The sequence below is a fragment of the Bufo gargarizans genome, chromosome 4 (genome assembly GCF_014858855.1).
Source record: "Bufo gargarizans isolate SCDJY-AF-19 chromosome 4, ASM1485885v1, whole genome shotgun sequence".
NCBI lineage: Eukaryota > Metazoa > Chordata > Amphibia > Anura > Bufonidae > Bufo > Bufo gargarizans.
In genome coordinates, this window is record NC_058083.1 from 335,936,083 (window position 1) to 335,960,327 (window position 24,245).

Here is a 24,245-nt window from a genome sequence, read left to right on the forward strand (position 1 = left end):
CCCCCCTTCACTTTTAATGCAAAGTCTGGACGGATCCGTCTGACTAACTTTCAGAATTAGAATTTTTTCTGAAAGATAATGCACACCGGTCCGTTCTGAACGGATCCCATCATCTGCATTATAGGAGCGGATCCGTCTGTGCAGACACCAGACGGATCCGCTCCGAACGCAAGTGTGAAAGTAGCCTTACAGGGATATTGTCATCTCACTTTGTTTTGCCGAAGTGGTAATTTTTTTTGGGCACAAATTACAACAGAAATTGCAGTAATATTGTGAAAATATTCAGAAATATCAAAGTGGCAGTTTACAGAGAAACAGTTGTGATAACAAATATGGCCAAGTTTCCTATTGTCATGTTTGCCAAAATTTCCACCACATCAACATTTTACGGTATCTCTGTAAGTATGCACTACATAATTACTAGACTATAATTATTACCTTTCATTTTACTTGTATAAAGCTATTTTGATGCTTTACGATACTTTGTGGCTAACATCTTCTATAATCAGAACTTCTCACTCAGCGTGATACCAAGCACAGCTGCTGTACAATGTACGACGCACGGAGAAGGCCATGGCGCTATGCCTTCTCAAACAGCTGATCGTCAGGGGTCCCAGGTGTCAGACCCCCACCGATCAGATAGTGATGACCTATCCTGAAAATAGGTTATCAGTATTAAAATCTTTTCACCAACTCAGTTTTCAGTGCTCCCTAAAAACCACAGCTTTTTAGGGTGGCCTATCACATCCCCTAATCTGACTCTTCTACATTGACTCCACTATATTACATGCACTCAAAAGGACTACAAATGTGGCTCAGGCAGCTTTCTATGTGCTCCCATACAATGGCTGGACTGTTTTACAACCCAGGCACTTTTTTCTACCTTTTGTGCCACAGATGGAGTGCCCTGTAGGAAGCTCCTCTCTGTTTAAGAAGGCTGCATTGCTGCAAAGGTGTAAAAAAAAAATAATATGTCAGGTGAAGAGCAACGTAATAACTCTCTTGTAGAGAGCAAATAGCTTTCACTGCTCATTTCCTGTTCTTGTTATTCTTGGCAGCTGGGTGCAATGATTTTCATTATGCAAACATGAGGTCTGCCCAAAAACTTACATGTAAGGGAATTCAAAAGTTGAATATATTGTCCCTTCTCTGGGCTTCTTTTCTGTGTCAAGTGCTAAAACTCTGATCACATTTTCTTTTCTTTTGCAGACATCACAGCGCAACCATGTGTATGATATTTCTGAAAGGAACAGGTACTTACAGAAAGACTTTTTTATCTTACTCGTGATGACTGCAGATATAATGTGGAGCCTGTTACACACAGGATGTAGTAGTAGTGAAACAGTGGATTTCACATCTTGTGTGTGAGTGTATTTGTAAGTGGATTTCATATCTTGTATGCATGTGCACCTGATTAATAGTAGATCAATGGAAATTGCTAAAATAAACAGATTGAGATCTCCAGCTGTACATCTTCACCCAGTGACTACGGCTAAGGAAACAACTGGAATCATTTTAATTTGTAGCAGTCTAAAATAACCTGTGGTATTGAGGCGAAGTGCTAGTTTACCAAACAATTACCAAAAATCTAACATGCAGAATATTTGAGTTAACACATGGACTGGGGTGCAACTCAATGCCAAGAACAGGGCTTGTAGCATTTTGAAGAAAACATACTTTGTTGTAATTCACCTGATAACTTTTAAATTCTGATTCCCCTCAACGTTTGCATGCTGAGGTTTTATTAGGCTGTGGCCAGGTGTTCAAGTCGGCAGGTCCAACAGCGGTTTTTGTCTGTCCGTTTCTCAGCATATTTTGCCAGCGAGTGACCAGATCTCTGTTAGACCCCGTTATAGTCAATCGGGTCCGACGTGAAGGTGGCCGTATCAGTCTCTAACGGAACAGCTTGCTGGACGCTCTGCTGCATATATGAAACTAGCCCTAGTTCTATAATATAATACATATGTAATATCATTTATATGATCTGTTGCTAAGGAGCATTTGACATGTCTCAATGAAGAGTATAATTGTATTTGAACTCCATGTTACCTTTTTAAACAAAAACTTGAATAATAGTTAATACAGTATGCTGCATTACGTATGTTGTACTGAGGGTACTTTCACACTAGCGTTTTTGTTTTCTGGTATTGAGTTCCGTCACAGGGGCTCCATACTGGAAAAAAAACTGATCAGTTGTATCCTAATGCATTATGAAAGGAAAGCAATCTGTTCAGGATGCACCAGTTCAGTCCCAATTACGATTTTTGGACGGAGAAAATACCGCAGCATGCTGCAGTTTTCTCTCCGGCTAAAAATACTGAACACTTGCCGGATTCTGCATTAATTTACATTGAAGTGTATTAGTGCCGGATCCGGCATTAAGTGTTCTGGCAAAACGGATCCGCAGACCTTTAAAAATGCAAAAAAAAAAATTATCTGTTTTTTCAGATGACACCTGAGAAACGGATCCAGTATTTCAATGCATTTGCCAGATGGATCCGCATCCGGATCCGTCTGACAAATTCCATCAGTTTGCATCCAGATTGCCGAATCCTGCAGGCAGTTGCCCAGAATGCCTTTCTAGTGTTGTAGGAATTATCATCTTCATACTCATACCAAACACTGTACATTAATCTAAAATAGGAAAATAAACTGGGCCACTGCAAGATAGGAGCTTAGCTCAAATCTTAGACACGTGACTGTAGGCAAGCTGTAATACAGACTTTTACACAATTACTCTTATATCTATATTTAGACTGTAAAATGGTGTTCAAATGAACATACTCTGACCCAAATTTACTAATGTGTCTGCACAAAGAATCTGAAAGGTAGTGGAAATTGGAAGTTGGCTCAGAGAGGGTTTCAACAATTTTTTCTGACTTGCTCGAAATGCAGTGGAGATTAGTGGGAAGTGAGGAACTTCACATGAAAGGGGTATGACCTAAGAAGCACCATTTTGCACCAAAATTGCACCAAATTCTGGCGTAAAATTCTGTCTCAAATTAAGCCAACTAATAGTTGGTACAAAGTTAGACATAAGTATCTTTACCTGCCCCACATTTATCATCCAGTCTGAGCCACTGTGATAAATCTGTTGCAGGTCTAAGCAACCAGTCCAAGTTTATCTATAGATTACTTAGTCTGTGCCACTCTACATAAAATGATTCCCACTAAACCACACATGTATGTAGAAAGGCTCCACACTTTTAAAGGGGTCAGCTCTGAACCCGTACATACCCATAATTTCACCCAGGCAGCCCCCCTGAGCATTTCATGCTCCGAAGCTTTCCTTTGCCGAAGATTTCACCCAGGCAGCCCCCCTGAGCATTTCATGCTCCGAAGCTTTCCTTTGCCCTGCAAAGCTTTGAACCCAGACAACCCCTTTAATTCAGGAAAGGAATCTTGAAACATGCGGAAGCATACGAGATAAAAGTTCTCATGGGAGAACTTGAATGACTTGACATTTACTATACAGTTGAGTGTAAGCGTCTGTGCACTATTAACAGCTATTTGACACTGACTTTAGGTCCATTATGGACCTTCATAAAATGATCTCAAATGTCGTTTGTTTAATTATCTCCTTAAGGCTACATTCACACGACCGTTGTCTGTTTTGCGGCCCGCAAATTGCGGATCCGCAAAACACGGATGGTGTGCGTGTACGTTCTGCAATTTGCGGAACTGCATGGTAAGCCATTAATATAGCTGCCTATTCTTGTCCACAAAATGGACAAGAATAGGACAGGTTATATTTTTTTTGCGGCCCACGGAATGGAGCAACGGATGCGGACAGCACACAGAGCATCTTTTGCTGCCCCATTGAAGTGAATGGGTCCGCATTTCAAGCCGCAAAAACTGCGGCTCGGATGCGGGCCAAAACAACGCTTGTGTGCATGAGGCCTAAGCGTAACATTAACATTTCTTTATCACCAAAGTCTTTAAAAGAAGTAATGTGAGATTTTAGGTACAGGGTTACTATTTTTTTCTGATTTTTCATATACTGTGATGTTTTATTGCCTTTTCTAGAGTGAAAGAAGAAATATTAGCTCTCACAATCTTCCAGAATGTCCTGTAATATCAGAAATGGTAGTGGAGCATTGAGGTAGATGCTAGCTATTGTACATTTAGCGCTTATCATCCTAAGGCCCCTTTCACACAGACGAGTATTCCGCGCGGATGTGATGCGTGAGTTGAACGCATTGCACCCGCACTGAATACCGACCCATTCATTTCTATGAGGCTGTTCACATGAGCGGTGATTTTCACGCATCACTTGTGCGTTGCGTGAAAATCGCAGCATGCTCTATATTCTGCATTTTTCACGTAACGCAGGCCCCATAGAAATGAATGGGGTTGTGTGAAAATCGCAAGCAAGTGCGGATGCGGTGCGATTTTCACGCAAGGTTGCTAGGAGACGATCGGGATGGAGACCCGATCATTATTATTTTCCCTTATAACATGGTGATAAGGGAAAATAATAGCATTCTGAATACAAAATAGTACAATAGCGCTGGAGGGGGTTAAAAAAAAAATAATAATAATTTAACTCACCTTAGTCCACTTGCTCGCGTAGCCGGCATCTCCTTCTGTCTTTATCTTAGCTTTTTGTAGCAACAAGGACCTTTGGGTACCAAACATGCGCGATTTTTCTCACACGAGTGCAAAACGCATGACAATGTTTTGCACTCGTGCGGGTGTTCCCGCAATGCACCCGCACATGTTTCCGCAACGGCCGTGTGAAAGGGGCCTAAAGCGTAGCGGCAAACTACGTTTTTTGGGGGGTTTTTTTTAAACACTTTCTTTCTGAGGTGTGTTTGTTTTTTTAAGTGATAAACACTGTATTGACATGTTACCTGTTTGGCAATAGTAAAATATTAAATGCCCTACAAACCTAGTGTCTTTTTTTTTACAATTGTTTTTATTGAAACTGAGATAATTCATGTACACAGATATTAGTACTAGTAAGCATTGTCCATTATGTATTTGCTATATTGAAGCATACTTCCAAATTAGAAAAGTGTGCTACAGTTATCCAGGTCATAGCTTCCACAAGACTAGTAAGCCAACGTTCATGAGTTAGCCTAATAACCGTAGAATTGCGATAAGAAAGAGGTGAAGGGTACAGGTAGGCTGGGGGGGGGGGGGTTCAATAAAACCTGCAATGTATACATTTATATCTGCAGCTCTATGAATACCCATCGGTACAGGAGGGAGGTGTTATCAGTGATTGATAGCATTGTGTGTATAAGTGTGCATACAGATATAGCTGCCAGTCACTGATAACGCCTCCCTCCTGTACCGATAGTGCTTCATAGGGCTGCAGATATAAGTGTAAAAATTATATGCAGGTTTACTAACTTCTGGCATAGTACTCATGTACCACGCCAGGATTAGCTCCTGCTTCGTTGAGCTACGACAACTGCATGTCAGCTCTTAGCTTAGCGGAGCAGGCAGAAGCAGGAGCCCACTCCACTCAGCTAATCCTGGCATGAGTACAGGGTTCCCATGTCCGGGGGGCACGGGCAGAAGCAGCAATATGCGCTCCTGCCGTACGCATAGCGCTGTTGCGGCCCCATTCATAAAATGTACTCCGTACACCGCTGAGCTGTCAGTGGTGTACAAAGAACAGAGTTTTCAGCGCACAGTGAATGATTGCGCTTCAGGAAATAGTGTAGTAAAAATAGAAAATTGATTAATAAAGTATATTAGAGATAGTTTTATTAGGGAGAACATATTAAAAGTTTGTATAACGGTTTAGTTACTCTTTAATAAAGGGATATTTTCCTGGAATTATATGACTAAACACTAACTGTAGCATGTTCTTCTTTGCTGACAATGATGTCATTGTATCTATTTTCTTTTATTTTTTTTATTATTGTTGGTTTGTTAAATTTGCACAGGAACTGAACCTAATCAGCCAATTACAAGGATGTTTCAGTAGCTATGTGACTATGCTATTCCTGGAAAATTCACACTTGTGCTGCTAATTTTTAAAATGATGTGAATCAAGGTGCATGGAAAGTGTTATTTTCCAAGATTTTTTCTTTTAAACTCAAGCTGACATATTACAACTTAAAGTGAGCTTTCACTAGTTTAGGGTACTTTCACACTTGCGTTATTCTTTTCCGGTATTGAAATCTGGTAAAGGGTCTCAATACCGGGGGGGGGGGGCGACATCAGTTTTGTCCTAATGCATTCTGAATGGAAAGCAATCCGTTCAGTATGCATCAGGATGTCTTCCGTTCCGTCCCTTGTACAGCATTTACTGCGGTATTTTTTCCAGACAAAATCCCAAAACACTACCGCACTTTCTGGATCCGGCATTAATTTCCATAGAGATGTATTAATGCCGGATCTGGTACCAAGTGTTCTGGAAATTGCTGTGTTGCCGGATCACGTTTACCGGTCTGTGCATGCGCCGGGACATAGGAGGAGCTATTTTTGCTTTTGATCTTTGAAAAAACATAAATACCGGATCCGTTATTCCGGATGAAACGGATTCTGTATATCACCGGATCCATCTAACGGATAGATGCCGAAACTGCCTGCCGGATCCGAACAATGCTAGTGTGAAAGTACCCTTAGATACCCGCTCACCAATGAGGTAAAAACACTAGATAGGGAATGAGAATAACAGTGTAAAGATACCCATTTTGCCTATCATACTGCTGACATAAATGAAAAATTAGAATTGCTCATGCACCTAGATGCAAGTGTACGATGGGCAGGAGAGTGTCAAGGCTAAACCACTCCCTTTCGCTTTTGAGTGCTGGCACCAGTGGTCTCTTGCATCATAACGTGCTACCTGTGGAGCCTTTGAGCTCGATCAACTACAGTGAATTAGTAAATACTAAATCATTTTCCATTATTACCGGGCAAAAACATTACAAAGTGGATGGCAAAAAATACTTTTTGTAAACCAATTTTATGTGTTAAAATTAGCATCTCTTTTGCAGAAAGCAAAATAACTTTTTCTGCTCTTGTATACCAGTAATTTCTTTAGGGTATCTGATCTGTAAGTGTATGACAATAACTAGACATTTGTGTTATGGTTTCTCATTGATTAGCTAATATTTTATTTAAAATGCCTTTTTTTTACTTTACAATTTTTACTTAACATGCTATGTTAAAGTTAGAGTACTGTTGCCTGATAATATTTGGAAAAATCTGGTACTGTGATTCTGATTTTCTTTTTTTATGTTTTTCAGGTTGTGCATCTATGCTGTCATTGACAAGAACTGCATGTTAATCGCACAGATCTCCCTGGATTATCCTTATCTTGCCGGACATCAAATCATTTCAGGCCACATTTATGAAGGTTTTAGTCATGCGTGAACCTTTGGATTAATACATATACACTGCTTCATGGGAATACTTGGTGACTTGAGACACACATTGGTGACTTGGTGAAAAGAAAAATGGAAATGACTCTGATTTAAAAAGTAAAGTCAGTCACACTCCATGTGTCTGTATAGCATTAAAGTGAGCTAGCACTGAAGACCAGCTTAATAAAAATGGACTCTGGAGAAACCATATTAGATCAAGAATCTACCTCAAGGTGTGGAGAATCCGAAAAAGTATCAAGCAGATGGAGACAAGAGCATCCAGCTGTTGTTACAATGAGCACTTATGACAGTCACGCAGGAGAAAGACAGGCTAACCCTGAACTGATTGCAAACCCAACATCAGGACGGCATTACAGTTCTTTGAAAGTTGGATCACAAAATGAGAGTAGCCAGCAGATGCCAGGAAAGCAATATGGACAGAAGCGTTCAGGCTCCTATACTCACCGGCATTCACTTTCTTTTCCCCAGCATACTCTGCACCAGCACAGGTTAGTACACAGTGGGAAGCCTCATCAGAGCCTTGAAGGACATGCTTATCCATATCACAGTCACCTGCCTGTTGCTTCAGAAGACTTATTCCTTCGTATTCAAGGACAAGGTGTAGACTTCTCCAGAAAGAAATTTTCACTTGCTTCGTCATATAGCCAGTATTCACAGAAGTCTATTGATCAGCCAGAAGACACCCACAAAAAGGAGCAAAAGCCCAAAAAACCCGGCAAATATATTTGTCCGTATTGTACACGGGCTTGTGCCAAACCAAGTGTGCTGAAAAAACATATAAGATCTCACACAGGAGAGCGTCCTTATCCATGTGTACCCTGTGGTTTTTCATTCAAAACAAAAAGCAACTTGTATAAGCACAGGAAGTCACATGCACATGCCATTAAAGCTGGATTAGTTCCTTTTACAGACTCTGCTGTGTCCAAATTAGACCTTGAGGCTTCTTGCATTGATGTAGAAAATGAAATACATTCTGATGGGGAACAAAGTACAGACACTGATGAAGAGACATTGTTGCTAGTTGAAGATTCTGAAAAACTAAGCCCCATTTCACAAATTCCATTGGATGTGAGTGTTAGAGGCGGCGAACTTATAGATCCAGGTTTCCATACTTCAGACGATTCATTAGGAGGCCCAATGAAAGTGCCAATACTGATAATCCCCAGAAGTGGCATCCACTTACCTAGTGAGAGCTCACATTTTGTGACATCTGAGTTAATGCACAACCCCTCATTAAGTGGTAAAAATGATGAACTACATACTGCTAGGCAAAAACTTGCACTAAAGCTTACAGAAAAGAAAGGGCATGACTCTGAGAAGTCCTTAAATCTCCTGAGCCCACATAGTAAAGGAAGCACAGACTCTGGTTATTTTTCACGTTCAGAAAGTGCAGAGCAGAATATAAGTCCTCCAAATACAAATGCAACCTCTTATGAAGAAATAATCTTTGGTAAATACTGTAGACTGAGCCCTAGATCTTCACTACAAAGTCAAGAAGCCAGTGTATCGATTGTTAACCCCAGCCTGATGGAGGAGCATATCTCACAGTTTATGAAAAAAAGGGAAGGGTTTCTAGACCACAGCAAGTTAAGTCTGACATCAAGATTATCTGGAATTCCTACTTCTGAATTGCAAAAAACACACCTCATTGGAGAATCTCCTGAAGGTGAACCAAAGATATACTCAGAAATTCCGCAGGGCCAAACAGCAGTATTTTTAGAGCCTTCAGGAGAAACATCAACACTTATAAGAAGCAATTCAATGCCAACATCTTCTGGTACAAATTTAAGTATACCTACTTCTATTAGAGGAAGTCACTCATTTGATGAACGTATGACAGGGTCTGATGATGTGTTTTATCCAGGTACTACAGGTATTCCTCATCAAAGACTCCTTAGGAGGCAAGGTGCTTTTGAGTTACCATTGGTCTTGGAGGGTCATTCTGAGTGTGATGCATATAACAGAATGTCAAAAAACGTGGCTGTTGCCTACTGCAGGAAAACAATGCATGAAAAACCTGTCTCGTCAAAAGAAAAGATAATGGCTTCAGTGTATGAATATGTCTCAGGGATTCAACCTAAAAGGTGGGATGATTATGAAGTTCAAAAATACAGAGATGTACAGTATGTAGGTGGAATGAAACCAGGGGAGTATTTTGTAGATGTTACTGCACCTTCTCCTCCTCGGTTTGGAACAACAATTGAAAACAGAAAGCGTAGAAAAGAAAAGAGTGTTGGAGATGAGGAAGATATTGCTATGCCTAGCAGTTCAGCAAGCAGCCCTGTGATTTTGGATTTTGATACTAAATCCTCAAGTCAAGAACCAGCCAGGACTGGATATTCCATTTCAGGGCAAGAATATGTTTACAGTGGGTCACAAGACCGTTTTGACATTTGTCGACAACATCAGCAAATTGCAAGTCCTGTACCTGTATTAGATGAATCATCTTCAGACACAGATAAGGTAACAGATATAATCAATAGAAAACCTCCTGGTAATGTAATATCAGTAATACAACACACTAACTCTTTGAGTAGGCCTAACTCTTTTGAAAGATCTGAATCAACAGAACTTCTTGCTAGCCAGCCAGATAAAGCATGCTCTCCCTCTGAGATTTGTGACAGTGGAAACACAATGTCTTCTATGAGTCCAGACTGGACTCAGACACCAGACCTTTGTGAATCTACAGGAAGGCCATCACCATCTCAACAGCAGCAACATTCTACATATCACATGCCTCCTAAACTGGTGCGTCAACACAATATTACAGTACCTGAGATTCGAGTTACTGAGGAACCAGACAAACCTGAGAAGGAACCAGAAATTCCTGTCAAAGAGCCGGAAAAAACGCAAGAAGAATTTCAGTGGCCCCAAAGAAGTGAAACACTGTCTCAACTACCTGCAGAGAAATTGCCTCCAAAGAAGAAACGACTTCGCTTGGCTGACATGGAAAATTCATCAGGGGAATCCAGCTTTGAGTCAACAGGAACAAGTTTGTCACGCAGTCCAAGTCAGGAGAGTAACCTATCTCACAGTTCTAGCTTTTCAATGTCTTTTGACAGAGAGGAAATAATAAAATCTACAGTTCCAGCCAAACAGGATGAAATTGGTAGACCACCTGAATTTTTAACTGTTCCTCCAGGAGCTTACTCACTTTCTGTACCCAGCCACCACCATCAAAAAGAAATGAGACGGTCCTCTTCTGAACAGATACCATGTCTCAGTTTAAGTGAGATTCCTGAAATAAGGAGCAAATCTTTTGATTATGGAAACCTAACACATGCATCTGTCCCTGGTGCTATCACTACAACTTTGTCTCCAGCCCGTGAACGGAAAAAGTGCTTTCTTATCCGTCAAGTTTCTTTCAGTGGGTTCCCTGAAAATTCGCAGTCAGAGCAAGAACAACTTGGGAACCAAGAACAGCCTGATCCAGCATATGCAAGTCGTAGGTCTTCACAGGTTTCCTGGCAGCGTTCATCATCATCTTCTTTATCAGGTTCCATAAATCTAACTGATGAATCTTTAAATCTAGCCATTGGTACATCTGCCCAACCTACCAGTACCTCATCACATTATTCACAGCAGTCCATTACAAGCCATGATGTGTTAAGAAATCCCCTTGGGCCACCATCTTCTTATATCGCCAAAAGACATTTGCCAGAGCAACAGCATTTATTTCCACTTCCTGAAAAAATGTTATATCCGCCAGTACACAATACATTTCAGTTACCTTACACTTCTGTTTGCATGGCTCAAATACCAACTCATCCTCCTCTTTTGTGGCCACCCTGTATAGATCCTTTGCAAAGACATTTCCAGCATCATTTACAAACTTTACAAAACACATATTTCAAGCCTCCTCCACAGTCAGAGCTGCCATCCTCCTATTACCTTGATACTGCTCAAGATCCTGTAGTATGCAAGTCTCTTAATTATTTGCATAGCATGGAAAAAGGCTACCAACCATATTTAGAGTCATCATTGTCATCCTCTAAGAAATCTAAACACCTTTCAAAACTACAGAGAGATCACAGTGGAGGTTCAAGTGATTCTTCTACTGATCAGCAGCTTTCTGTGTCTCCAAGTGTTGGCTCACTTCAGCCTATATCTGGGCCTATTGTTCCAGTTAGAATTCAAACACATGTGCCATCATATGGTAGTGTCATGTACACAAGCATTTCACAAATTCTTGTAACTCACTCTCAAACAAATAGTCCATCCATAGTAATCTGCTGCAAAGTGGATGGAAGTACCTCACAAAGGGTAATGGCAACAAGCGCATCCATGAAAGGTTTGGGATTCAACATAGCCCAAATGCTAGCACCTTGTGGAGAACTGGAAAAGTATCCTTTATGGAAAGTGCCACAGACATTGCCATTAGGCTTAGAATCTGCAATCCCTTTATGTTTGGTGTCTAGTTCTGACAGTGCATCTTCATTTGGAGGTGGCAAACGCATGCTTTCTCCTGCAAGCAGTCTAGAACTCTTCATGGAAACTAAACAGCAAAAAAGAGTGAAAGACGAAAAGATGTACGGACAAATTGTTAAAGAACTTAGTGCAGTAGAATTGACTAATTCTGACATTAAAAAAAATTTATCACGAACCTCGAAACCTCAGTTAGTAAGACAAGGACGCACATTAGAGCAAAAAGAAAGTTTTTCTTCAACCACCCAGGCATCTTCATCCTCACTATCAAATTCACCACTATGTACATCATCTTATGTTGAGAAAACATTACCTGAATCAAAGTCCATTGATGTTCCAGAAGGTCGGATGTCACCAGATGAAATTTTTGATGAAGACACTTCTTCTGATATGAGTTTAAGTCCAGAGAGGACATCAAGTGAAATTCTTGAGGATGAACCACTCAAAAGCAAAAAACGTTCTGTAGGAATATTGATGCAGATGTCTCAAAGTTCTTGTTCAACAGAGGAAGTGCAGCAAGTCCTTCAATTTCCAAGCCTGAGGACTACTACTACTGTCAGCTGGTGTTTCCTTAACTATGCCAAACCCAGTCATGCAGAACAGGATTCATTAAAGTCATCCGTTTATGCTGCATGGTGTATTAGCTCTTGCAATCCTAACCCTTCAGGCCTTAGTACAAGAACATCATTAGCACTTCTGAGGTCTAAGCAGAAGAATACGGGTGAAATTTACACCATGGCTGCTATGCACAGATCTGGAGCTGGAAAGCTAACTTCTTCAAATGTATGGAAACTGCAGTTTGCACAGGTGAGTAAGGAGTTGTAATACAGTATATAGGTAAAATACCTATGAACATATAATTTAGACTATGACATAGCATTGACAAACAATTTCAATAGTAAAATGCATTTTAGGCTCATGTTCACATTACTCCTGATGGAGCAAAGTGCTGTCCTATGCAATATAACACAGCACACCTAACTTTACTGTATTAAAAAACACAATGCATTTCCATATGCCTCAACTTTTCTGAGATATAGTATATGCAGAACATGTATAACAAACAGAGCCTTATTTTGACAATTATGCTCCATAAGCAAGTAGTATATTATTTTAGTGATATTTATCTCTGTTCTGATTCACTGATAATGGATGCAAATGCCCAGTGTAAAAACAATTAAAGGGCTTCTGTCAGCCCACTAAACCTTTTTTTTTTTTTGTTAATATTAATCCCTACACTGCAAGCTCCCTGTACATAAGCTAAATATTCATTTTTGTTCAGTAGATTTTGTTAAAAATCAAGTTTTATAATACAAACCGGATTCCAAAAAAGTTGGGACACTATACAAATCGTGAATAAAAACTGAATGCAATGATGTGGAGGTGCCAACTTCTAATATTTTATTCAGAATAGAACATAAATCACGGAACAAAGTTTAAACTGAGAAAATGTACCATTTTAAGGGAAAAATATGTTGAATCAGAATTTCATGGTGTCAACAAATCCCCAAAAAGTTGGGACAAGGCCACTTTCACCACTGTGTGGCATCTCCCCTTCTTCTTCTTACAACACTCAACAGACGTCTGGGGACCGAGGAGACCAGTTTCTCAAGTTTAGAAATAGGAATGCTCTCCCATTCTTGTCTAATACAGGCCTCTAACTGTTCAATCGTCTTGGGCCTTCTTTGTTGCACCTTCCTCTTTATGATGCGCCAAATGTTCTCTATAGGTGAAAGATCTGGACTGCAGACTGGCCATTTCAGTACCCGGATCCTTCTCCTACGCAGCCATGATGTTGTGATTGATGCAGAATGTGGTCTGGCATTATCTTGTTGAAAAATGCAGGGTCTTCCCTGAAAGAGATGACGTCTGGATGGGAGCATATGTTGTTCTAGAACCTGAATATACTTTTCTGCATTGATGGTGCCTTTCCAGACATGCAAGCTGCCCATGCCACACGCACTCATGCAACCCCATACCATCAGAGATGCAGGCTTCTGAACTGAGCGTTGATAACAACTTGGGTTGTCCTTGTCCTCTTTGGTCTGGATGACATGGCGTCCCAGATTTCCAAAAAGAACTTTGAATCGTGACTCGTCTGACCACAGAACAGTTTTCCATTTTGCCACACTCCATTTTAAATGATCCCTGCCCCAGTGAAAACGCCGGAGCTTGTGGATCTTGCTTAGAAATGGCTTCTTCTTTGCACTGTAGAGTTTCAGCTGGCAACGGCGGATGGCACGGTGGATTGTGTTCACTGACAATGGTTTCTGGAAGTATTCCTGAGCCCATTCTGTGATTTCCTTTACAGTAGCATTCCTGTTTGTGGTGCAGTGTCGTTTAAGGGCCCGGAGATCACGGGCATCCAGTATGGTTTTACGGCCTTGACCCTTACGCACAGAGATTGTTCCAGATTCTCTGAATCTTCGGATGATGTTATGCACAGTTGATGATGATAGATGCAAAGTCTTTGCAATTTTTTCGCTGGGTAACACCTTTCTGATATTGCTCCACTATCTTTCTGCGCAACATTGTGGGAATTGGTGATCCTCTACCCATCTTGGCTTCTGAGAGACACTGCCACTCTAAGAAGCTTTTTTTATACCCAATCATGTTGCCAATTGACCTAATTAGTGTTAATTGGTCTTCCAGCTCTTCGTTATGCTCAAATTTACTTTTTCCAGCCTCTTATTGCTACTTGTCCTAACTTTTTTGGGATTTGTTGACACCGTGAAAATTTGAATCAACGTATTTTTCCTTTAAAATGATACATTTACTCGGATTAAACGTTTGATCTGTCACCTACGTTCTATTACAAATACAATATTGACATTTGCCATCTCCACATCATTGCATTCAGTTTTTATTCACAATTTGTTTAGTGTCCCAACTTTTTGGGAATCCGGTTTGTATGTAAATTACCTTGCTACCAGCAAGTAGGGCGGCTGGTTTGATTGACAGAGCCAGGGAACGGGATCGTTCTCTGCTGGCCCTGTTTGAATTCAAAATATCGCTTCTGCGCCGTACCTGTCTTTAATCGGCGCAGGCGCACTGAGAGGCGGCCGCTCTGTCGGCCGCTCCATCCTCAATGCGCCTGCGCCGATGACGTCACATCTACACCCGGCGCAGGCGCATTGAGGATGGAGCGGCCGAGAGAGCTGCCGCCTCTCAGTGCGCCTGCGCCGATTAAAGACAGGTACGGCGCAGGCGCGATATTTTGAATTCAAACAGGGCCAGCAGAGAACGATCCCGTTCCCTGGCCCTGTCAATCAAACAGCGGAGGGGGCGTCATGATGAGAGGAGTATGCGGCTGCTACCAGCAAGAAGCCGCCCTACTTGCTGGTAGCAAGGTAATTTACATATTATAAAACTTGATTTTTAACAAAATCTACTGAACAAAAATGAATATTTAGCTTATGTACAGGGAGCTTGCAGTGTAGGGATTAATATTAACCAAAAAAAAACGGTTTAGTGGCCTGACAGAAGCCCTTTAATTAGCAGATGCTTTAGACCTTGTTCACACAGCAGTATTATGGTCAGTATTTTACAGAAGTTTATTTATATGTGGAACAAACTGGAAAATCTTAAATGGAAAGATTATACTGTATACCAGTGATGGCTAACCTCCGACACTCCAGTTGTGGTGAAACTATGACTCCCAGCATGCTCCATTCATTTCTGTGGAGTTCTAAAAACAGCCAAGCAAGTGTACATCTTGGGAGTCGTAGTTTTACCACAGCTGGAGGGCCAGAGGTTAGCCATCACAGATCTATTCAGTGTTTTACTCCTAGTTTTGGATTGCAAATGCAAAATATTACCGTGTGAATGAGGCTGTGTAAAAAGATTATACCACAGGAAACACTTTTAACCCCTTCGCCAGGGGCGTATCTATCGCGAGGCAAACAAGGCATTTGCCTAGGGCGGCACTTGCCAATGGGGCGGCAAAATGCCTTGTTTGCCCCTTGTCCCATCAGACGCCTCCGGTATATTCAGAAGATCCGATGGTATATTCTAACCCCCAGGCGTTCCCATGGTGACGGGGACGCTTGCCTGGGGGTTATAATATACCATCGGATCTGAGTTTTCACGCTCTCAGTGAGAGCGTGAAAACACAAATCCGATGGTATATTCTAACCCCCAGGCGTTCCCATGGTGACAGGGACGCTTGCCTGGGGGTTAGAATATACAGGGCCCCGCCGCTCACAGGAAAACATTTAAAAACGAATCAGTAACCTAAACTTTATTCATTAGTGATGTCTTTACTGGATACCTTACTCTGTCTTTCAGCTCCGGTAACAGCAGGCAGTGCGGGCGGGCGGCGCTCACTCACTGACGTCACGCGCCTGCGCCGCCTAGTGGGAGGAGCAGGCGCGTGATGTCAGTGAGTGAGCGCCGCCCTCCCGCACTGCCTGCTGTTACCGAAGCTGAAAGACAGAGTAAGGTATCCAGTAAAGACATCACTAATGAATAAAGTTTAGGTTACTGATTTGTTTTTAAATGTTTTCCTGTGAGCGTCAGGGGGAGGAGGAATCTGTGGATGGCACCGTTTAGGGGAGGGGGGGGGAAATCTGTGGATGACACTGTTTAAGGGAGGGGGGGGGGGAAATCTGTGGATGGCACTGTTTAAGGGAGGGGGGGGAATCTGTGGATGGCACCGTTTAGGGGAGGGGGGGAATCTGTGGATGGCACCGTTTAGGGGAGGGGGGGGGGGAATCTGTGGATGGCACCGTTTAGGGGAGGGGGGGGAATCTGTGGATGGCACCGTTTAGGGGAGGGGGGGGAATCTGTGGATGGCACCGTTTAGGGGAGGGGGGGGGGGAATCTGTGGATGGCACCGTTTAGGGGAGGGGGGGGGGAATCTGTGGATGGCACCGTTTAGGGGAGGGGGGGGGGAATCTGTGGATGGCACCGTTTAGGGGAGGGGGGGTCTGTGGATGGCACCGTTTAGGGGAGGGGGGGTCTGTGGATGGCACCGTTTAGGGGAGGGGGGGGGTCTGTGGATGGCACCGTTTAGGGGAGGGGAGGTCTGTGGATGGCACCGTTTAGGGGAGGGGAGGTCTGTGGATGGCACCGTTTAGGGGAGGGGGGGTCTGTGGATGGCACTGTTTAGGGGAGGGGGGGGGAATCTGTGGATGGCACTGTTTAGGGGAGGGGGGGGGGAATCTGTGGATGGCACTGTTTAGGGGAGGGGGATCCGTGGATGGCACTGTTTAGGGGAGGGGGATCCGTGGATGGCACTGTTTAGGGGAGGGGGATCCGTGGATGGCACTGTTTAGGGGAGGGGGATCCGTGGATGGCACTGTTTAGGGGAGGGGAATCCGTGGATGGCACTGTTTAGGGGAGGGGATCCGTGGATGGCACTGTTTAGGGGAGGGGGATCCGTGGATGGCACTATTTAGGGGAGGGGGATCCGTGGATGGCACTATTTAGGGGAGGGGGATCCGTGGATGGCACATAGGAAGGGGTGGGGTTTAGAGAGAAAGGGGTTTGGCCTTGACAGGAAGGGGTGGGTCAAATTTATATTAGGGGGGTGCCCGAATTTAGTCTCGCCTAGGGCAGCACAAAACCAAGATACACCACTGCCCTTCGCTACTAGCGCCGTACATGTACAGCGTTAGAGCAATAGACAAACATGGCGTCTCTCGCACGTGCAGCGGGCGTCATGGCCGGCAGGTCTCTGCTGTTTCAAACAGCAGAGACCTGCGGATAATTACCGCAACTGACCATAATGCCGATCGTGGTAATTAAAGGCTTTAGATGCCATGCTCAAGTGACATCATGGCATCTGAAAGCGCAGAAAATGGAAGCTCTTGCATCCCCTGTGGCCAATGTGGTCGCTGGTAATTGATTTGAATGGGCTCAGCCTCGCTGAAGAGGCTGAGAACATTCAATGTGCAATTCTTATTTTGGCCCCAAGATGGCAGGCCAACATAAGAAATTAGCAATTCCCAATAATAAGTGCAGTTTAAAAATACATGATTGTTCAAAATGAGAAATTAAAACATAGATTTTGTAGGCTCATATATGAGCTTCAAAATCATAAATATATATATATATATAACAAAAAATATAAACATCATAGGTATCACCGCAACCGAAAACACACCTGTACTATTAAAATATAAAAATATTTTTCCAATATGGCAAATGGCGTAACAGAAAAAAGGGTCAAAATGGCCAATTTTCAATTTTTCATTGCTTCTCTTACCCCAAAAAATTTAATAAAATATGTTGCACACTTCAAAATGGTATCAATAAAAACTAGATTGTCCTGCAAAAAATTAGCTGCCACACAGCTCAGTAGATATAACTCTAAAAAAGTTATGAGGGTCAGAATATGGTGATTGAAAAAATAAAAACATTTTTTGTAACGTTTACATTTATTTTTACACTATTTAGACATTAAAAAAAAAACTATATATATGGGGTATCATTGTAATCATACTGACCCAAGGAATGAGGGCTTGGGTCAGTTTTGCCGCAAACAGAATGCCGTGCGAACAAAACGCAAAAACTAAAAATATCCTCCGGTATCCTAAGGGTTAAAGCTGGATTTTGACATAGCAATACCAATACAAACAAAAAGCAACACACAGCAGAAAGAAACCAGAACACATTATAATTACTGTTGATTGAACAACAAAGTAGGGTAGAACACTTTGCGATGCTCGGGTGCACTACAGAGCACCCGAGCACAATAGAAGTTTCTGCTGGGATTTGAACTCACAACTGTCTACATTAGAGATAAGGACTTTAACCACTCCGCTATAAAGCTGAATGATAAGCTATGTCAGAAAAACCTCATAGTAATTTGTCATGTAGTAAGTATTCCTTTACAACAGAAGTATCATTTCATATTTCAGTGTAGGTTAACATGTAGCTGTATAGTGTAGTGGTTAAAGTTCATGGCTCTTATGTATAAGGTTGTGAGCTCAAATCCCGGCATAAAAGTTTTAGAAATAAAGGCTAAATTTAATTTATATATTTTATATTTTTTTAGTAATTGTAAAAAATGTATGGCACAAAACAAATGTGTAATTACAAAAAAATAATTATTTATATACAGTACAGACCAACAGTTTGGACACACCTTCTCATTCAAAGAGTTTTCTTTATTTTCATGACTATGAAAATTGTATATTCACACTGAAGGCATCAAAACTATGAATTAACACATGTGGAATTATATACATAACAAAAAAGTGTGAAACAACTGAAAATATGTCATATTCTAGGTTCTTTAAAGTAGCCACCTTTTGCTTTGATTACTGCTTTGCACACTCTTGGCATTCTCTTGATGAGCTTCAAGAGGTAGTCACCTGAAATGGTTTTCACTTCACAGGTGTGCCCTGTCAGGTTTAATAAGTGGGATTTCTTGCCTTATAAATGGGGTTGGGACCATCAGTTGCGTTGTGGAGAAGTCAGGTGGATACACAGCTGATAGTCCTACTGAATAGACTGTTAGGATTTGTATTATGGCAAGAACAAAGCAGCTAAGTAAAGAAAAACGAGTGGCCATCATTACTTTAAAGGGACACTGACAGGCCTTCTGAGCATAATTACCTCTTTATATGCCCCCCATGGTCTTATAATAAGTTTCCAATTCATATAAGTATTATCCCTGTGCGCATTGTAAAACATTTAAAAATAATCTTTATAATCACCTGTCCTTTCTGCCCAAGGGGCGTTCTTTGTGCCGCATTTGTGCCCAGCCCGCGTCCCAACTGCCGGATCCTTAGACACGCCAATCTCATTAGTATTCACTTGGCGCAATGTGATCCCGGCGAGCGAGGGTGCCGGGGGCATGCGCAGGATCTCCGAATGTCAGGGACAGGAAAATACTGCCCAGCGAAGTGAATACTAATGAGATGGGCGTGTCTAAGGATCCGGCAGTTGGGACGCGGCTGGGCACAAATGCGGCACAAAAAACGCCCCTTGGGCAGAAAGGACAGGTGATTATAAAGATTATTTTTAACGTTTTACAATGCGCACAGGGATAATACTTATATGAATTGGAAACTTATTATAAGACCTAGGGGGGCATATAAAGAGCTAATTATGCTCAGAAGGCCTGTCAGTGTCCCTTTAAGAAATGAAGGTCAGTCAGTCTGAAAAATTGGGAAAACTTTGAAAGTGTCCCCAAGTGCAGTCACAAAAAGCAATAAGCGCTACAAAGAAACTGGTTCACAGGCGGACCGCCCCAGGTCATGAAAATAAAGAAAACTCTTTGGATGAGAAGGTGTGTCCAAACTTTTGGTCTGTACTGTATATATTTGAAATTCCCTGGCACTATTTTTGGAAGTGCCGTGGAATTTCTTATTTTTATATTGATCTGGATGTTGGATCGCTTCCTCAGCCTCTGGCACTCTGTGTTCTACCTTGTCTGCAGTGCTGCCCAGTATATTGATTATATATACATATACAGTACAGACCAAAAGTTTGGACACACCTTGTCATTCAAAGCGTTTTCTTTATTTTCATGACTATGAAAATTGTAGATTCACACTGAAGGCATCAAAACTATGAATTAACACATGTGGAATTATATACATAACAAAAAAGTGTGAAACAACTGAAAATATGTCATATTCTAGGTTCTTCAAATTAGCCACCTTTTGCTTTGATTACTGCTTTGCACACTCTTGGCATTCTCTTGATGAGCTTCAAAAGGTAGTCACCTGAAATGGTCTTCCAACAGTCTTGACGGAGTTCCCAGAGATGCTTAGCACTTGTTGGCCCTTTTGCCTTCACTCTGCGGTCCAGTTCACCCCAAACCATCTCGATTGGGTTCAGGTCCGGTGACTGTGGAGGCCAGGTCATCTGGCACAGCACCCCATCACTCTCCTTCATGGTCAAATAGCCCTTACACAGCCTGGAGGTGTGTTTGGGGTCATTGTCCTGTTGAAAAATAAATGATGGTCCAACTAAACGCAAACCGGATGGAATAGCATGCCGCTGCAAGATGCTGTGGTAGCCATGCTGGTTTAGTATGCCTTCAATTTTAAATACATCCCCAACAGTGTCACCAGCAAAGCACCCCCACACCATCACACTTCCTCTTCCATGCTTCATGGTGGGAACCAGGCATGTAGAGTCCACCCGTTCACCTTTTCTGCTTTGCACAAAGACACAGTGGTTGGAACCAAAGATCTCAAATTTGGACTCATCAGACCAAAGCACAGATTTCCACTGGTCTAATGTCCATTCCTTGTGTTCTTTAGCCCAAACAAGTCTCTTCTGCTTGTTGCCTGTCCTTAGCAGTGGTTTCCTAGCAGATATTCTACCATGAAGGCGTGATTCACACAGTCTCCTCTTAACAGTTGTTCTAGAGATGTGTCTGCTGCTAGAACTCTGTGTGGCGTTGACCTGTTCTCTAATCTGAGCTGCTGTTAACCTGCGATTTCTGAGGCTTGTGACTCGGATGAACTTATCCTCCGCAGCAGAGGTGACTCTTGGTCTTCCTTTCCTGGGGCGGTCCCCATGTGAGCCAGTTTCTTAGTAGCGCTTGATGGTTTTTGTGAGAGCACTTGGGGACACTTTCAAAGTTTTCCCAATTTTTCGGACTGACTGACCTTCATTTCTTAAAGTAATGATGGCCACTCGTTTTTCTTTACTTAGCTGCTTTTTTCTTGCCATAATACATATTCTAACAGTCTATTCAGTAGGACTATCAGCTGTGTATCCACCTGACTTCTCCACAACGCAACTGATGGTCCCAACCCCATTTATAAGGCAAGAAATCCTACTTATTAAGGCTCCATTCACACGTCCGCAACGTTTTTTGCGGATACACGGAGCCACGGATCCGCAAAACACGGAAAGCGTCAATGTGCATTCCGCATTTTGCGGACCGCACATTGCCGGCACTAATAGAATATGCCTGTTCTTGTCCGCAATTGCGGACAAGAATAGGAGATGTTCTATTTTTTTGCGGAAACGGAAGCACGGATGCGGAAGTGCGGATCCGCAAATGTGGATGCGGACAGCACATTCCAGACCCATTGAAAATGAATGGGTCTGCATCCGTTCCGCAAAATTGCGGAACGGATGCGGATCCATTTTGCGGACGTATGAATGGACCCTTAACCTGACAGAGCACATCTGTGAAGTGAAAACGATTTCAGGTGACTACCTCTTGAAGCTCATCAAGAGAATGCCAAGAGTGTGCAAAGCAGTAATCAAAGCAAAAGGTGGCTACTTTGAAGAACCTAGAATATTACATATTTTCAGTTGTTTCACACTTTTTTTGTTATGTATATAATTCCACATGTGTTAATTCATAGTTTTGATGCCTTCAGTGTGAATCTACAATTTTCATAGTCATGAAAATAAAGAAAACTCTTTGAATGAGAAGGTGTGTCCAAACTTTTGGTCTGTACTGTATATATTAATACTTCTGATATATATGAATGCATAATATGTGTTTAGCCATAATATATTTACATATATTATAATATATATATTCTAAATATATAGTATATGTAAATATATTATGGCTAAAAACTTATGTATATGTTTAAATTAAATTTTGCCTCTATTTATGAAAAATTTCTGCCGGGATTTGAACTCACCACCTACTACATTCGAGCCAAGAACCTTAACCACTATGCTATACAGCTACATGTTAACCTGCAGTGAAATATGAAATGATACTTCTGCTGTATAGATATACTTACTACATGACAAACTACTATAACAACCTACATGACAAACTACTGACAGTTTTTAATTCGGCTTTATAGCTGAGTGGTTAAAGTCCTTGCCTCTAATGTAGAAGGTTGTGAGTTCAAATCCCGCCAGAAACTTTTCAGAAATAGTGGCTAAATTGGATTTAAATACACTGACTCGAGCATCGCACACAAGGTATTCGGCCGAACACTGCGATGTGCCGAGCATCGCGATGGTCGAGCCTAACTGTTGTTCGGCCAAGCATGCTCGCTCAACACGGACTATAATTTATAGAGTAACTAAACTTTTGTTCAACTATTTTTTGGAAAATGTCCCACATGCACTAAAATAATTCTTCTAATATAATTTATTAATTGATTTAGACTTTTACTAAATAAATTTCCACCGCGCTTTAAATATACTATTCTCGCACATCGCTGAGTTGTCTCAGCATTGTATTAAAGGGGCCGCAGTGAACGCTGTACGGACAGGAGCACACGTTGCTGCACCTGACTGTGCCTAATGAGGTTGGCTAAATGCTGGCATAGCGCATCAGTATCCTGTAACCATGTGCTATGCCAGGATTAGCTGAGCGGAGCGGTCTCCTGCCTGTGCCCACTTCGCTAAACAAAAAGCTTACATGTAGGACTTATATATCAGACCACTTTCTGGTACAGGTAGAGCTACCTAAGGTTAGCTAAAGTAGAGCCAACACCAGAAATGGAGCCTACACAGAGAAAGTATACTGGAAAGAACTGCTCCTATTCTGTGTTTTTGATCCACACCTGGTTTTGGCTCACAATCTGACCAAATCAATGAAGTGTGAACTACGCCTAAGGCAGTAAGTGCCCCTGTATTGTCAATCATCTCAGCGAATATAGCTCATGAGACATTACAGGCATTTCACTGAATATTGAGAGAGTTAAAGGAGATGCATATGTTTAGTTTAAAGCAAATACAGCAAATTTCCTGTTATTTATTTTTATGACTTAGATGAAACCTGAGCCATCCCTACTGGTTACCAGTAAACTTGAAAAGAAGACCGCTGGAAACAGCAAAGAAAGGACAAAGGGAGAAAGTCATGGAGAGAAAGATATTTCAGCTAAACAAACAGAACCTATGAGGATTAAAATATTTGAAGGAGGGTAAGATAACAAACATTCATTTACTTACAAATAAAAGCTAAATTTTTGTGATGTCAAAAAAATAAAAGGTCACTGGCATCTTTACAAGCTTTAAAGGGGTTGTGTCGCTTCAGGAAGTGGCATTTATCATGTAGAGAAAGTTAATACAAGCAACTTACTAGTGTATTGTTATTACCCATATTGCTTCCTTTGCTGGCTGGATTCATTTTTCCATCATATACACTGCTCATTTCCATGGTTATGGCTACCCTGTAGTCCATCAGCGGTGGCTGTGCTTGCACACTGTAGGAAAAAGTGCCGCCTCTCTGGTGGCCAGGACTGTGGGAGCCTGCATAGGCTGGTGCTTTTTTCTATAGTGTGTAAAGTCTAGAGCACAGCCACCCGCTGATGGATTGCAGGGTGGTCGTAATCATGGAAACAAGCAGTGTATCATGTGATAGGAAAATGAATCAATCCAGCAAAGGAAGCAATATGAACACAATACATTAGACAGTGCCTTGTATTAACTTTCTGTACTTGAAAATTTGTTGAAAGTGGCACGACCCCTTTAATTTTTGTAGACATCTAAACTGTGTAGGCTGCAGCTATATTTTTTAATAGAGTATTCTATTGATTAATCCAACAATTAATTGAATACTCTAATAACAGAAAACTACTGAAA

General features: G+C 41.8%; 1 protein-coding gene across 4 annotated transcripts in view; it reads left to right on the forward strand.

Moving 5' to 3' along the window:
• The window catches only part of HIVEP2 (HIVEP zinc finger 2), a 257,470-nt gene that overhangs the window by 213,519 nt on the left and 19,706 nt on the right, over window positions 1-24,245 (forward strand). For all 4 annotated transcript variants that reach the window (XM_044291698.1, XM_044291697.1, XM_044291696.1 and 1 more), the window contains 3 exons: window positions 1,210-1,253; window positions 7,209-12,578; window positions 23,433-23,584. In XM_044291698.1, coding sequence (XP_044147633.1) covers window positions 7,515-12,578; window positions 23,433-23,584 — 5,216 coding nt within the window. In that variant the 5' untranslated portion in view covers window positions 1,210-1,253; window positions 7,209-7,514. The remainder of the gene's footprint in view (window positions 1-1,209; window positions 1,254-7,208; window positions 12,579-23,432; window positions 23,585-24,245) is intronic.